The following is a 16,265-nucleotide window of genomic DNA, read 5'->3' as shown; positions in this document are numbered from 1 at the left end:
GGTTTAGTGAAGAAACAGGGACCAAAATTCCAGCATTCCATCCTCTTCAGGGTGTGCAGACCCTGCCACTGTGCCTTTGAAAGCTGAATGTGTCTCTCTAAATGCAATATAGAGTATAGAATACAGTGACTTGCATGGGATGAAGGGAAGCTCCTGCAGCCCATCCTGTGTAGAGAGAAATATTTAAATTTCTGTATCCTCATGTGGAGCAGAATGAGTTCTAGTCATAGCCAGTCTAATTCAGTTCTTGGAATTGCATTTCTTCTGGTGTGCTACCTTAATATAATGTTCTTAGGGCTGTCTCTAAAGAGTGATAATTTCTTAAATTGTTTGTTTTTCATGTTTTGAGTGTAATGGTGTAAGACTTTCTCCACTGCTTTTCCAGTTATATTCACTGTACATGACTCTTGATGCACCAACAGTGAATCTTAAATTCAGGGAAAAATCAGGGAAAATCAGCTGTCTGTTCTGCTGCAAGGAAATACACTTGTGGATTTTTTTGTGCATAAAGCCAAGAAACCACTGGAATCAGATGGGTTGGTCACAAAACTTTAGGTATTAATTGAAAAACAGCCCCAATGTCTTGGTGTGGCAATGGGACACAACATGGTGGAGCTGAGGGCACAAATCCCACAATGTCTGTGGTGGGATCTGAGAAACCAGGAATATGCAAGGGAATATTGTAAGAGGAGCAGGTGTGCTAGGGAGAGAGAGTTTTGTAGAACTTCCTGGATTGATTCTTCATGTTGTTTGTAACATCCAGTATTAGAATGAAGTGAATTCTTTTTCCCCCCATTATTTGATTTGTAGACCATGACTCTTCTGCAAGGGTCTGAGGCAGTAGTAAGTGATCTTATTTTCATAGTTTCATTAAAGAAGCTCCTTTGCTCCTTGGTCTGATGTCCTGTGTGATAGTTTCCAATAAAGGGCTTTACAGACTGCTCAAATTTACTTTTATGCTTTTCAGTATTTATAGCATAAAAATCAATCTAAGCAAAACTGCAGGCCTACAATAGTTCAGTTTGTAAGACCACTGTAATGGAACAAAAGCACAGCTTTGTAGGATATCCTACTTCTGGTGAAATACAGAACAGTAATTAAATGAAAAAAGATGATGTTTGAAAATAATTTGAGGTCCAGCTATTCACTTAGTACTGTTAAAGAAACTCTGCCTTTCAGAGCACGGTTTGCAAAATCCACAGCCTCCTGTGAAGCCATTTGTGAGGATATTTGTATTTACTGAAACCTAAAGCAACTCCTGGGTTTTTGTAGCACGTGAAAAATAATGCTTTAGCCAGCTCACATCCAGAATTGGCTGTCACTGTGGAGCCTGAAACCAAGCTGGGAAAAGATGAGTGGTTGGTTTCGTGAGTGTGCTTGGTTGTGAACTGCAGCAGTTCAGGTGTTGGCACAGTTTCATTCTTTCTGACTTGATAATGTCCAAAAGAGAAGGCAACTTGATTTTTGGTAACTTCCCAAATCATTTAAGCATGAATTCTAAAAGGGGTTTCTTTAGAGGTATCTTTGAAGGCATTATCCAGAATTGTCACAGCACTGGGATCTTCCTGGTTTACAGTCCATAGGATATTTGACTGACATGACCAGCCAGGTTTTAACATGACCTGTAGAAATCATCCACTTTATAAAGGTGATGTTGTCTTCACTGCTTTTGTGTTATTTCAGTCAGTGGATGTGCCCTGACCACCAGGTTTTACACAAACAGAGGTCAGAGGAAGCAGTGATGGCAGCTGAGGCTGCTTCTGTTCCTCTTTGCTAGCAGAGAATGGAGTGCCCAGGTCCAAACCATGGAATTTTTGTTAACATCTAGAGACCAAACTCCATTTGGGAATGTAATTCTGGTCTTGCAGCTCAATTTATTTTTTCCTGTGGAGCTTAGCGTATGCTCCTGTTTGTTTTGTGTTTGGCAAGGCAGGTTTCTCCTGTTCCATCAGGTTCCTGCTGCTGCCAGATTTGTGTTGGTTTGGGTGGGAATAGCAGGTGATTCAGTTGTGGCTCACAACCTCTTTAGTGCTTTTGCTGAGTCCCTCACTGACCTCTCTTGGGTGATTGTAACATCTGGCTGGGTGTATGGGAAGGTTAATTTGATAGGAATTCATAATCCATTTACCCATGGGTGGTGTACACAAATATGTTCTGTGTGAATAAGGGACCATTTTAATTTACTGTTTTCTTACTTCAGATTTCAGGGTGGGAAAAAAGAAAAATAAAGTCAGAAAGAAATTAGCAGGTTGCAACAGGTACTCAGTGTCTTTAGGGCTGTGAATTTTAGTTGTGTAGAGGAATTCTTTGATTTGGTAGCAGCTATTATAATGCTGTTTGTGGGAATTAAAGCCAATATATCAGGAGCTGCTCATTAAGGCTTGTAAATGCCAATGCATTGACATACTGAAAGTCACTTGTGAACTGTAATGGTCATCCAAGAATATATGGTGGTAACATGACCAGTAATTATGGATGAGATTAGAAACTGCAAGTGAAAGTGAGCTTATGTCCTCAGGGTGAAATAAGAAACCGTGTGTGCATGGGCTCTCCATTTCTGGGAGGGAAGGAGTTAGGTAACTTCCTTTTGTTATGAACTTGACCTTGAGATTTGAGGAATGTGAGAAATATATTGCTGTTCTCTTGAAGGTGCAATCAGCTTATTGTAAACTTCAGTTTATTTAAAATTCGACTTGCAATTGCAAATACATTCCAACATTTTTTTTAGATCAATAAATTCATACCAACAACTAATAAAATTTCAAGCTGTGTATTGATTTGGTATAACAGCAGACTTCTGCTCTCTGTCAAAAGCAAATTATTAATCCTGCTTCTTGCTGAATAAGAAATTGAGGAAGCTGTGATCTGGAGACAAACATAGCCCCCTTCCTAATGAATTTTTGAAGCATGCACACACCCCAGTGAATTCTTCAAAAGCACACAGTAGTCTTCATAGGAACAAGCCATATGCAACCTGTTGTCACATTTCAATCCATAAGTAATCTTTGAGGGATCGTGAATGCTTTTTTCCAGAAATGAGCTGGTCAGTCAGTGGCCAGGTCTGAGGGTGGGTCCTGTCCTGTGCACAGCCTGAGGTGGCCCTGGGAGCTCTCAGGGCTCACAGCATTTGGAAAACTTTCCTGTAGCCCCTGTCAGCCCCACTGTTGGAGCTGTGGCACTATTGGAGCTGGGTGGCTCACTGAGGGGCCAGGCAGCAATGGGAGCTGCTGAGGAAGCAGCGCTGGGAAGGAGGGGAAGGTGGAACCAGTGGGTAAAGGTGGAAGGTCCCTTGTAGCAGGGGTGGGGTCTCAGAGCAGTGCAGCATATTTCATTGAACTGTGCCCTTCAGGTAACGTTGGGTGCTGTAATCAGTATTTGTGAGCTTGTTCATCACCAGAAAAATCCCTTTTTGCCTTTGCACCAAATTATTATTAAAGAAGTATGAAATTTTAGTAACCTTTACCCTTTGATGTACACTGTTATAATCTTTGACCCATGCAAGAGTAGAGTTAAATAACGGCATTAAACTAGAGTAATGCTTCTAGCAAACTATGAGGAAAATGGAAGAAATAGCTACTAAGTCTTCATAATCAAGTTTTTGTTGCCATATAACTTGGTGATTTTTAATTAAATGCAAATGTCAAATTATCTTCTGTTCATTGAATGTTAAGATCCTTCCAGCTGCACAGTGTAGCCAAAAGTAGATCTCAACTGCGTGGTTAAACATTTCCATATATTTGTCAATACACTGGTAATTCTGGAAAATTTTAAATATCAAAATTAAAACTTATAAAACCAGGTTAATATCTAGAGCATTGTCTAGAGCATATCATACAGGGTATGGGCTGGTGTTAGGAAGAAGCTGGTGTGAATCTCAGGAGACAAAAAGATGCTGTTTTCAGCTGAGCTTGATTGAAAGAGGAGCCAATGTATTCTTGGCAATGCACAAAGACCATCTTACCATGGCATTTTACAGTCATCACATAAATCATTACATTTTTTTTCAAATGTCAATCCATTGTGAAAATGAAATTTCTTCAGGCAAAAATGTGTTTGTGAAAATACAGTGTTTATTCTGAAAGGAAACTGTACCTGCTTCTTACTACTGAAGCAGGAGACTCCCAAGTGTTGTGCCTGTGTAGTAGTCAGCTATGGGCTAGGAACCCAGTGAGAGACCAAAAAATGAACTTATAGAATAGATTGTCTGCTTTAAAAAAAAAAAAAAACCTGCAGCTAAATTTCTCTTAATTCCAAATTTATCTTGGTGGTGATAAAAGTTGTCTATAAATCTCAAAAAGACATTTTAGATCATGCTTGAAGTGTGCATGAGTGTTCCCCCCTGTGCTGATGTCCGGCCCTGTGTACTCTGTCTTGAATGACAGTAAGCTGGTTTGGGGAATTAAAGGAGCCTTCAAAGGTTCAAGTGCTTGGGAATTATTCCACATGTTTAATGAAAGTTCTCCTTATTTGGACAGTAACAGACCTGCTCCACCCCCTGATTTAGAAGGAAGCCGTGGGTGCTGCCCCTGTTGTTGGCCCCGTAGCTCCGTGCTGGTGCTGGCGCTAAGGAGCGAGCCTGAGGAGCAGCCAGGCCCAGGCTGGAAATGGGACCCAGCCCTGGGCAAGCAGCAGAGCTTGAGGGTCAGCATGCAGTTAAATGAATGGAGACCCTGAGCACTTTCAGCTAGGACAGGGTTTGAATCCAGCTTTGGATTTTCTTCCCATGTTACATGTTCTTCTTGCTCAGACCTGTCTTCATTGCTGGGGTTCAGGATATTGAGTAGCCTCCATCAAACAGTGCTTCTTCTAGTCATGTATACATGTACAGTCATATACTGTGTGCATTGGTAGTACATAATAGGTACAACAGTGAGTAAATACAATAAATAGTGGCATTAATTGGGCTGTAGCATTTGTAGCATTTGTAGCACTCTGAGTCCCGAATGGGATCCGATTCATTTGTTGCCTCAGTATTTGCTACATTAAGTCCTTGAGGGGACATTTGCCTTAGCAAACCACACGGGTTGGTGGATCTCCCTCATGGGGCTGAAGTGCTACAGTTTATACTCATTGAACTTGCAGGAATGCCTGCTCTGCTTTTCCAAGTTCTTTGTGCTGTGTAAACTTGAGTCATAATTACTGCTGTTGCCAGGAGGTGTCAGTTAATTTTTTCTGATGATACATTGGCATTTTGCTCGATCTTAACTACATGATGAGATCTTCACTTTCAGTTTGGGTTCAGGTAGTTTTATCTTTCATTTGGATCTAGGTTTGAAGCAGTAATGTTCATTTCCTTTTTGTGTTGTATAGTTGGGACAACTTCTGTGTTTTGGATTCACAGGCTGCAGCCTTTTAACTCAAATAAAGGTGATTAAACAATGGCACTTTTAAACGGAATACTCTTCTCAAATTATTTTATTTTGTTAAAATTTGTAATATCCTTCAGTGGTCAAGTCAGACTTGCTTTGCTCAGTCTCTCTAATCACCTTGTCTGTTATCTACTAGGACTGTTTTGAAGGCATATGGTTCCTCACAGTAAAGGCTGGAAAAATAAGTTGTGATACCTGCCAGACCTTCATCATGCACGTCATGGTGGGAGTTCCTTTCAAGGGCTTCCTTAGAGCTACTTTCTAATGTTATTTTCAAAATAAAAATTGCTGGGTGACAGCTGAAGGCAGTGACTTATTTCCCATCCTGTGTATGTGACTTGTTGAATAAATACCTTGGTTGGCTTTTTTGAAGAGCTTCATTGAGTGACAAGCTGGATGTTATATGGCATTCTTGTCTTGGTTTTTTTTTAGGGATTTTTGGTTGTTTGGTTGTTTTTTGTTTTTTTTTTTTAAGGAGTTAGATATTGAAACATGTTTTAGGAACAAGCTGGAGAAACACGTCCTGGGAGCAGGCGGATTTCTGATGAGTACTTAATAATTCTGAAATTTTACTGATCTGAAAACTTGAGACACACTGAAGCAGCATATGTGTAACAGGTGGTCTAAGCCATGGAGATGCTGTGCATAAATTAGTGGTTTAAAACTGAGCCTGTACTGATTAATAAGGAGTCTTTTTGTTACTGCTGTCTTCTGAAATCAGACTTGTAATAGTTGAAAGTTAGTACTATGGAGAGGAATATGAAGAGTATAAATTGCTTTCTTGTGGGAAGACTGGTGTTATACAGGTTTCTTTTTCTTGAAACTCATCACACTTTTCTCTCAGCTGACCCAGTTACCTGGAATAATTTTCACTTTGCAATACTGTTTATCAGGTAAATGAGGAAAGGCACTCCTTAGTGGTGATAAAAATCATTCTAGTATACTAAAATATCTCTTTTTCCAAACTTTTCATGTGTTCTGTAAAGACTTTTCATCATAACAATTAAGGTGATTGTCCAATAGTTGTCTTCATTTGTAGATGTTTATACTGATGTAATATTACATAAATGGCACTTTCTGTGGGAACTGGCCTCTGGCACTGAGGAGAATCTTTGCATGGTGCTGGTCCAGGCGAGGGTGTGACTTGTTCTGATCAAATTTTAGAAGAGAAACCAGGGTAAGTTTGGTAAAGCAGAGAACAGACTGTTATGTTATGGGGTAATTTAAAAATAACACTGGACAGTAGATAGAAAATAAACATAAAAAAGAATGCAATGTTATTCTGCAGATAGCTGTTTTCTGTTTTGCACTTTGTTGTGCTGGGATTCAGCTTCAAAATCACCAAGACACCAGAATAGATTTGGCATTTAACTCGTAGCTAGAGTAGGTACAGATAAAACTCCTGTACTGTTTTGCTGTAACTAGAGCTTGATTACCTGGGCTTCTGTAAATTTCATGCTCAAACTGGCTTTTTAATATCAGTGGCATAAGTGATTAGAAAATATGTTGTAAAAGAAGCTACAGCTCAGAGTTTACAAAGTCAGGCAGTTTGATTGGCTCCTTGTACCATACAATATGTGACCAAAAGGCAGTTTTATGGGAGTGGATTATAAACCAAGACTTAGCTTATGAAGGGACAAATGTAGTTCAAAAAAAGCAATCTTTGTGTCTCATGTGCTCTGGGCTCTGTCTTTATGCACTTCATTTCAGTAGAAACCAGCTAAAGAAGAAAAAAGGTTGAGTTCTATGTTTTTCTGTCTGTGTGGTGCATGCACATGCAGCAACCGGGAATGAAGAAAATCTCCATTTTGAGGCCATCTGTGTCGGTTCTTTTGTCTGAACCTGACAAGAGGTCATGGCAGATGGTGGGGTCACAAAGTCTGGCTGCTGGGGCTTGACAAAATGTGTTCATAAAGCTGGAAGAATCCCAACTGTTCTTACTGGCTGAGGAGCATTGTGGCAAAGGACTGTAATAGTTTATGGACAATACCTTCTGCATCATTAGGCTTGACAGCAAATAACTTGTCATGATGAACCTAGCTTGCTTATCTGCAAATAAGTTAAAACTGCTCAGCAATTATGCTCTTAACTACATTTTATTGGAGTGAATTACTTGTAAAGCCTCTTAAAGAGAGGGAGGTCAGACTGCAACGGGAATTTTGGCCAGAGCTCCAGATGATGGATTTGGAGAGTTCATCTGCAGGGGTCAGAAATGTGAAAAAAGAACAGGCACCAAAGATCATAATTTTCAGATGCATTGCAAGAATTCAGTATTTGCTCCTTGCCATGACCTCTGTAGTTTATGGCTTCAGGTTTCAGGATTACTGCAGATCCAGTAGCTCCTTTCCCCAGGGTGGGAATAGATACCTCTTTGTAGTATCTTCTCTAAAGCCAGAGAAAAATTTGTATTATTTTCTTGGATGTTTTGTGGTGAAACTAAAATGTCCAACTTTTCACAGGAGAATGTCTTAGTAGATTTGTGTGGTGTCCACATGCTGGAGTAACTGCTTAATTATGGCTGCAATAAAGGGAGGCACCAAGGAAGATAAGTACAACTCGGGCAACAGGAAGTGGAGGACTCCTCTAAGTTGAATAAAATTATTTTCCACTAACAATTTAATTGATGTGATATCTGAATAAACCAAGAAATGTGTAGAAACAAACAGCCTAGAATTTAAAATTCTCTGGGTTATCCAAAACTACTAAAGCAGTGATGGGAAGTGATGGTAGAGTTCCTCATTGGTTGCACACACTACTGGAACAACCCCTGGCACTTTCCTGGAGGGAGATGAAGGCACTGGCCATTCTCAAACTTGACATAGGTTAAAATACAGAGGAAATGGCATAAATTGCATCCTACTTATGTAGCTGGTGAGTTCTGCTGTAAATGGTCATGAATCCTCTTTGATAAGTGGTTCAGGTGTCTTCCTAATTTTACTGAATTGATTCCACACTTCAAAGTGTGAGCAGTTCTCTCTCTCTCTCATTCATCCAAATGCAATTCAAATGTCTTTTGTAGTCCATTTTTAAACTGCAAGTAATACTTATAAAGTACTTTCAAGGTACCTAAACAATTTATCAAGTTAATTCTATCTTTAAGATGGTTTGTGTTGACAACATTGATTTGTAACTTTTCTTCTGTTTGCTGTAAGGCTTCTGGAAGCTTTCATTTAAAAAATAAGTCACTTTAAACTATTTTAGGTGTACCAAATTTTTTATCTTTTCCTGGAATTCTAATATTATAATTCTAGCTACACAGGCTTAATAGAAAAGCATGAAAATATTTAAAAGATTATTTAGAGCTGAATTCTTTTTTCTTGCGTGTTTCCTAAAAATTCTGAATGTTTTCTGTTTTTTCTGCACATATATTTGATTAAAAGCCTTCTCTGTTGTTGACTAAAGAGACAGTGGAGAGAAGTAATTCACTTCACTTTTTAAAGCCAATCTGCATTAAATGCAAAAATTGCATGGTTTTAATTATAAAACTCTAGTAATAATATAACATGGTTTGCTAGCACATTAATGTAGTCAGGCCTTTATGTAAGTTGGGCCTTATATATAGGATTTCATCTCTGCCTGTTCCAAGCAATGACTGTTTTCAGAATCTCTGCAGAACCTGACTATTGTGGTGATTATTTTCTCAGAAGCTTGGGTTTCAACTAAGGTATTTCATTAACTGTCTTACAGGATGTTCATTTTAAAGATTCTGTGAGGATGAAAAGGGATCTCTTATGGCTTTATGAAATATAGAGCAATACTGTCTGACATGACGGCAAAAAATGTAAGTATGATCTTCAACATGTGTTACTGTTCATGTTGGCATTCTGCCACTCACTGCTGACTTTCAGAATTGTGTGCACAAATAGAAGAAATCAATCACAAAGACCTTCAAGTTCAGAAATCTTATCTGATTTGTGTATACCACAAATATGTACCCATCATCTTCTGCAGTATTTTGATAAATCTATACTGGTTAGAAGCTCTTGAGCATGTGGAGTTTAGTTGGTCAGATTGATAACTGAGGCAATGTTTTATGCTGTTTTCATATTGATCCATGCAGGTCCCTTCCAACTTGAGATATTTTGTGTGTCTGTGATCTCTCTAACATTTCTTTAAACTTATGTGAAAGCTGCACATTTTGTTGAATCTTTTCTCCTTTGCACCTCTGTAAAATCCTTCCACTGAGTCTGAATCTCAGATCTGAAGAAAAAATGGAAGGACTGCATATTATTTAGCTGCTGTTGGTACACTCTTGGTTTCTAGAAGGCTGGAGGCCTTCTGGTTCCTTTGCCTGCTCATTACCCAGCCTGCAGTGGTGTCTCAGGCTCTATATTTGACTCCTCTATCCTGAGTTCTGAGGAAGCTTATGAAATGTCTTAACATCCTGACCTTAATTTTCTGCCTAATTAGCTGTGCTTCCTGAGGTACACAGCTTGTGTACAGAACAGTTCTGGTTAATCCTGGTGATCAGTGAGTTGAGGGTGACTTTGGGCCCTGGGCAATTTGCCTGTTGACATCCTGCATTCTATTAAATCTGAGTGGGTTTAGGAGCCAGCACCACCAAAGTGCCCCTCAGTGAAAGTGCAGGTAGCCCAGGATTGTGCTCTGTTCAGTACCTGCAAAAGCTTTTGTGCATATTGGGTTAGATTGGTGCCAATGACATAGTTTGGTTAAATTAATTCTCAAGTGTTGGAAATTTCTGTTGGCTTTATTAAAAGCTTCATTTGGTGTGTGGTTCCAGGCTTTGAGGTGTCTTATATCTCACTTTTTGACTCAAGTTTACCAAGACATAAAATAAACTGATGTGTATGAGCAAATGTGTAATGAGCAAAGCCCTTTGCTCATTATTTCATAGGTCATATTTATCTCTAGTCCAAATAAATAATTCTACTGATGTATGTGGGACAGCTGCACAAATCCAGGTCATTTGTGGCTTTGACCTTTTGTTTGATGCAGTCAAAGGATAAATACCAATCCCAATAAAATCCATGGAGTGCTGTGTAATAGTCATGGAGCGGCTGGAAGGGATTTCAGGAGCCCATCTACTCTGGGGTTTGTGTAAAGCTCTTTGCCACTGAACCCAGCTCCTTGGTGCTTTGTTCAGGCTCCATCAGGGCTTTGGGGTCTGAAAACCTACGAGGAGAGACGTGACATTCACTCTGGGTAACCTACTCTTGTTCTCAGTACAAAAATACAATTTTGTTGTTTACTTCAGTACAATGCTACGGTTACTTTAGAGAAGAAATATTTTATTGGTATGCATACTTTGAAATTTTGCATGTCAAAATGATGCAAACGTAGTCAGATACCTAATATTTATGGGTTTATGTTAAAAAAATCAGCTGCTGTGGTACAGATGGATGTAGGACTCAGTTTTCATGTTTACCTGTTCATGTGGTGGTCATATGCTTTCTGTCATTGGCAGCACTTCTTAGGGTTTTCCCAGCCTTGGTTACTCAGAATTGCTCTGGTTACTCAGAACAGTGCCAGCCCTGGTGTTTCCTGGTGCTGTTAGAAGGTCATAATGCTTCTGAATTTGCAGAGTTGCAGGGGTTAGATTCTGTATATGCCTGGGGGTTTCTGCAGCTCAAAATCTGTTTCAAATGTGAGGTTAATATTTGTTAGTGTCAGAAATGATCTGCAGAGTTGAAGGAGAGAGCTTCCTTCTGAGAGTACTTCCATCATTTTCCTTTATGTTGAAGCATCAAGGAAAGGAAATTTTAAAGTACTGGAATTTGAGCATCTTTCAGGAAACTCTTGAAGGGTTTCTGTCAAATGTGGAAGCTGCCACCTCTGCATTCTGCAATCACTGCAGGCTCAGCTGGGCATGTGTGTGCTCCTGCTGCATCACAGCAGTGCAGTGAGCTGTGCCTGGAATGCCACAGCTGGAATTTCCACCTTGCAAGAAGCTGTGTTGAACAATCTCCTGTCCAGCCAGCTTGTGCTTCAAGCACATGCCAGAATGTTCCTGGAGACTGGATGTGTGTGCAAGATGAAAAACCTTCCCCATCACTGCTTTTCCTTCCTAACTCTGAGCATGTGGTGGGAAAATTATCCAGGCTGGGCTCACTGCTCATGTTCTTTAAACACCTGACCCTTTCTGGTAACTGTTTGTGGAATATTGTTTGTGGCTAATTTGACCTTCCTTAGAAAACTAATCCGACCAAAGAAGCGATGAATAATAAAATGCTGAATAAAAGTTCTCTTGGAAAAAAGATGTTTATATGCTTACCATATACTTGTACCCAGATGTAATTCACATCACCCTGTCCAACTGGGTTATTTCATTCTTTACTTATAAAAGAAAATGTGGGGTTTTTTCTTGCCTGTTTTGTATCTCCTTTCCCATTGGTTCTTCAGGTAAAAAGACACTAAAACAGTATTAACAAATGGAGGGGAAAAAAAGAGCAAATACTGGTGGTAAATTTTAGTTTAGTTTACTCAAACAAATGAGTGGTATAACTTCAGCAAGTTTTTTGAATAAGACTGTTGGTTATTGATTATGAAGTTATTTGTCAGTGCTTCTCAGAGGGTGGCTCTTGCCATAGATGAGGTCAGTGGAATGGCTGTGATGTTCTCTTGGCACATTCAGCATGGAGGGAGCTTTCACTGCTGAGGGTGCTCACAGTGACTGCCCAGCCAGGCAGAGGAGAGGGCTGAGCTGCACGAGCTGCTTGTGGCAGCTGGCCCCTCCAAGACTCTGCCTGGGACTCTTCCTTTCCCCTCACCCTGTTTGGAAACTTAGTCACCTAACAGGAAAGGCAAACCCACCTCTAAGATATTTAGTAGTGTGCAAAGGCCTGCCAGGTCCTTTCTTCATCTTCCATCGTGGCTGGGTTCCATGGCAGAGTCCAGCTCCTGCCGTGCCCAGTATTCCAGGCACTCTGGGCCAGTGTTATAAAGTAGAAATATCACAGGAGCAGTACAAAAAGTAACAAATGATTCCAGTTAAGCATTGGATTGTGTACTGGTTTCAGTTTAGGAGTTGTTACAGTTCAAGATTCCCAAAAGCAGTGTGTGGTCTGTCTCAGATAACAACGTGGCCTGAGACCTCTTGAACACTGAGATGGAATCCTATGAAGGTCTTGCTGTGCTGCAGTATTAGAATGTTCCATCACACATTGCATCTTCTGAGGACTTAGGATCATTCTTCTGCAGGAGAAACAAATTCCTTTAGATCTGTCACATTTCTCACTTCAGTTCTCATAAAATTCAAGTTTGTTTTCAAGCTCTTCTAAACTTAGATACAAGGAATATAAAATTGAGAAAAGTGCTGCTCTTTATAAATGTGCTACTAGGATCATTGTAATGAAAACAACATATTTCTGTGCAAACTGAAGTTCTGTAACTGTGTCATTTGGATCACTGAAGTACAACATACACACAAAATCTTTCAGAGAATTAAATGTGGAAGTTAGAATTTTCATTCTGACACTGTATATGTATGTCATCTTCAGTGTTTGATTAAAACACTGATCTGAATTAACAGGGAAATGTACAGTTGTAGATCTAGAGTGAATGTTCAATTGTGAACACATTCCAGTGCTGTCTTTGAAGATGTTCCTTGTAATCCCTTCTCTTGGAATGAGTTGAGGCCCATAATCTAACATGATATTTATCCCTGTGGACCCCTATTCTTTCCCTGAATTTAAAATTTCTCCTATTGGTGTTCTAGTTGCTGCAGAGGCAGGCAGGGCTCCTGGGAGAAGCTGACACTGTTGTTGGTGTGAAGGCAGCAGAGGTGTGAGCCAGCAGTGCAGCCTCTTGCCCTGGCTGGGCCTTGCAGAGCTTTCCCCTGTGCAGTTCCCAGCTGTGCCAGCCTCTGTTAAACATCTCCTCAAGAGCACATCCCCAGGGAGGAGCCTCAGTGGCCTCTCCCCACACAAGGAGTGTTCTTGTGCCCATCACAGGAGATCCTGGAGTGCTGCTCTTCTCCTGGATGTGCTGCCAAACCTGCTAAGGAGACATTGTGGTTTGTTTTTGTGTCTTCCTCCCCTTGCCCTGCTGCAGCCCGGGCCCTGCCAGCCCTGCTGCATTGCTGCTGCACCGGTGCCACCTGCTGGGAGACAGCCCTGCCGTGGAGGGACAGTGGGACAGCCTGGGACACAGCCCCTGGGGACAGCACAGACAGTGGGACAGCCTGGGACACAGCCCCTGGGGACAGCCTGGGACACAGCCCCTGGGGACAGCTCAGACAGTGGGACAGCCTGGGACACAGCCCCTGGGGACAGCACAGCAGCCCAAGCTGGGAGTGAGGAGGCTCTGGCTGGGTGTGCCAGGAAGGGCAGGGAAGGGACACTGTGACAGTGACAATGCCTGAGATAAACTGAGGGCTGCACTGAGCATCTCGAGGGGTTTGTTTATGGGAGCCATCACTGAGCTCATTTGGGCAGTGTTCTACTATCAGAGTAGTGCAGCAACAGTTTATCTTCTCACATGTCTCCTGATGGGGAAAAATTTCAGTAGAAGTATTTTCAAGAGTGTCACAAAGCAGTGTGGGCAGATTTTCCCCTACAAAAATTATCTGGTGAATACTGAGAGACTGAATGCTCATAGGAGATATTCTTTTGTCTTGTGTAGTTTATTTCAGTTAAGTTTAATTTACCTAAAATTAAATGATGCTCTGACAGGAGTATATTAAAATTCTTCAAGTGGCCCTAGCATAGGTTCCATTATTGCTACACACATCTGTAAAATAAAGCAAAATGTTTGATCCTTCATTATATGATTGCCTTCTTTTTACTTGGATAGTGGAACCCTTTGTCCCAATGATTTACAGAAGTACTCAAATTTTATAATATTTTAAAAAGAGGTTGGGATATGAGGGATTTCCCATCTCTTCCTTCCTCATCCAGGATGATCTTGTATTTTTCTGTACAAACTACACCTTCCTATGCTTTGTGTGCATGCTGAAGTCTGAGTTGCACTATTCTGTATCAGCTTGAAGTTTTCCATGTCTCCAGTAACTTCCCCTCAGTAAATCAGTGTATCTCTGAAGCTGGAAATGTGTTTAGAATGCATCAATAGTCACATCTCATACCTGTAGGCTGTGCAGCTTGGTCCTGAGCAATTGGACATGGGCACATTTCTGCTGTTAGGAGTGGCAGCTGCTCCCTTGCACTTGGAGGGGTTGGTGCCTTACACCATCATAGCCAGAATGGCTGCTTGGGTCACATGTAGTACACAGAATATTCAGGGTGGTTTTTAGGTAACAGCTTAGTTAAAAGCAGACTTTCCAAATGTCCTGGATACCATGCCTTGAGTCTCATGCACTTGTTAGACTCTGCTGTCCATAGGATTATGCTGTTTCATTATGCAGAAAGTTGCTTTCATAATATTGTTAGTTTCATGTTAGAAAGCATAGAAAGGTTTATCCTATTTTAATACTTCAAAAATGTTTTATTCAGGTTGGTGTGACTTCCACAAATGGAGACTTGAAAGGATTTATAGATCAGAACCAGAGTCCAACAAAAGGTAAGGGAATTCTATTTGATACAGACATTAAGACTTACTTCACTGCAATATATGATTGACTCACATTTGGGTTACTCAGAATTTAAATGTTCAAAATATATTTCATACATCCCCACCTGTAGTTGTTTAATATCAACATGTAAGTGTCAGTAGCAAAGATGGGAAGGTCTTCAGGATTTCAGAGGGGAAAATAAGGTTTAGTAAAAATAATAAGAGGATAACATAAGCCCCTTTTTTTCATTCCTTGATGGTGAATAATATGCTGAATTTCCCAATTTCTAGCCCACCCTTAAAGTTTCCTTAATCTGTTGTAGTCAAAATGACAGAGAAGGCTAAGCATGATGTCATACTTCTTTCTAAATGTTCTGCACAATTTACAATAATTATTATGTTTTGTCCTGTCCTGTTTTATCTTAGCACTTGTAGATTAATCACTTTTGACTCAAAAACAATTTATGATCAGTCATAACAGCTATGGTATTCCAGTAAAATAAACCCCTTATCTATATTAGAAAACTCGAGGATTTGCAGTTCAGGAAACATTTCAATCAACCTTTCCAAGTAAATACTGGTGTGCTGTTATCCACTGCAATAATCCAATGCATGTAGTAGCAGGAAGGTTGATTTCTGGCTGATGCCATCAAACCTAAGAGACTGAAAAATTGAGACAACTAAAGAGAAAATGGCTGGAGCTACAGTATCTTCCTCATTTTCTAAATTTTGCAGAACATGACAGACTGGTGGAGGCCTTTGAGAATTATTTATTGCACATTGTGCTTTATTGTTTTGTGATTATTGTGCTGTGATGCTAGGGAAAAAGACTAAGTGCAACATTTTCAATAATTTCTGAAACAAGCAATTGATTTGTCCAGAAAATAACTGAATAACTTTATAAAGTGTGGGTCATTACTGTTAGGAATATCCCATTCTTTGTCAGATTTTGCTTCTGGGATGATGGATGCATTATTACCTCCATTTTTGTATATTTTTAAAATGTTATGATCTAATGATTTTTTTTAACCTTGAGGTATAGTTAGAAATTGTTGCCACCTCTATTGAAATAAAATATCTTGTTCACAATGGATTACTCTTCTCAGAACATCAAATATTCCATAAAAGCTGGAGAAACTTGTACAGGTACAGCCAGTATCTAAGCTGTCTCTTACTTTCAGTTTAAAATATCCTTTACTTCTTTTGGCATGTCCACTCTTGAACTCTGGAAATTAGGGAGGGGGAGAAAAACCCCAAACAGGCATTCAGATCCCCTGTCTCTTAACAGGGCTTTGTGAGCTTCCCAGTGAAGGCACTTTGGTTTCTTTGGGGTTTTGGTGGTGGTGGGTTTTTGTTTGTTTTTTGGGGGGGTTTTTTGTTGTTTTTTTTTTTTTAAATATACATTATTTAAATTAAATAATTTGCTATAAT

The 16,265-nt window shown here is 40.0% G+C and overlaps 1 protein-coding gene across 4 annotated transcripts in view; it reads left to right on the top strand.

The window, feature by feature from the left end:
- Positions 1 to 16,265, top strand: part of TFDP2 (transcription factor Dp-2) — a 48,443-nt gene that overhangs the window by 2,090 nt on the left and 30,088 nt on the right. For all 4 annotated transcript variants that reach the window (XM_063166899.1, XM_063166897.1, XM_063166896.1 and 1 more), the window contains exons 2-3: positions 9,057 to 9,150; positions 14,777 to 14,843. In XM_063166899.1, coding sequence (XP_063022969.1) covers positions 9,109 to 9,150; positions 14,777 to 14,843 — 109 coding nt within the window. In that variant the 5' untranslated portion in view covers positions 9,057 to 9,108. The remainder of the gene's footprint in view (positions 1 to 9,056; positions 9,151 to 14,776; positions 14,844 to 16,265) is intronic.

Source organism: Melospiza melodia, chromosome 12, assembly GCF_035770615.1.
Source record: "Melospiza melodia melodia isolate bMelMel2 chromosome 12, bMelMel2.pri, whole genome shotgun sequence".
Lineage (NCBI taxonomy): Eukaryota > Metazoa > Chordata > Aves > Passeriformes > Passerellidae > Melospiza > Melospiza melodia.
The sequence above is the reverse complement of the archived record's forward strand: the minus strand, read 5'-3'. Positions and strand labels throughout refer to the sequence as shown.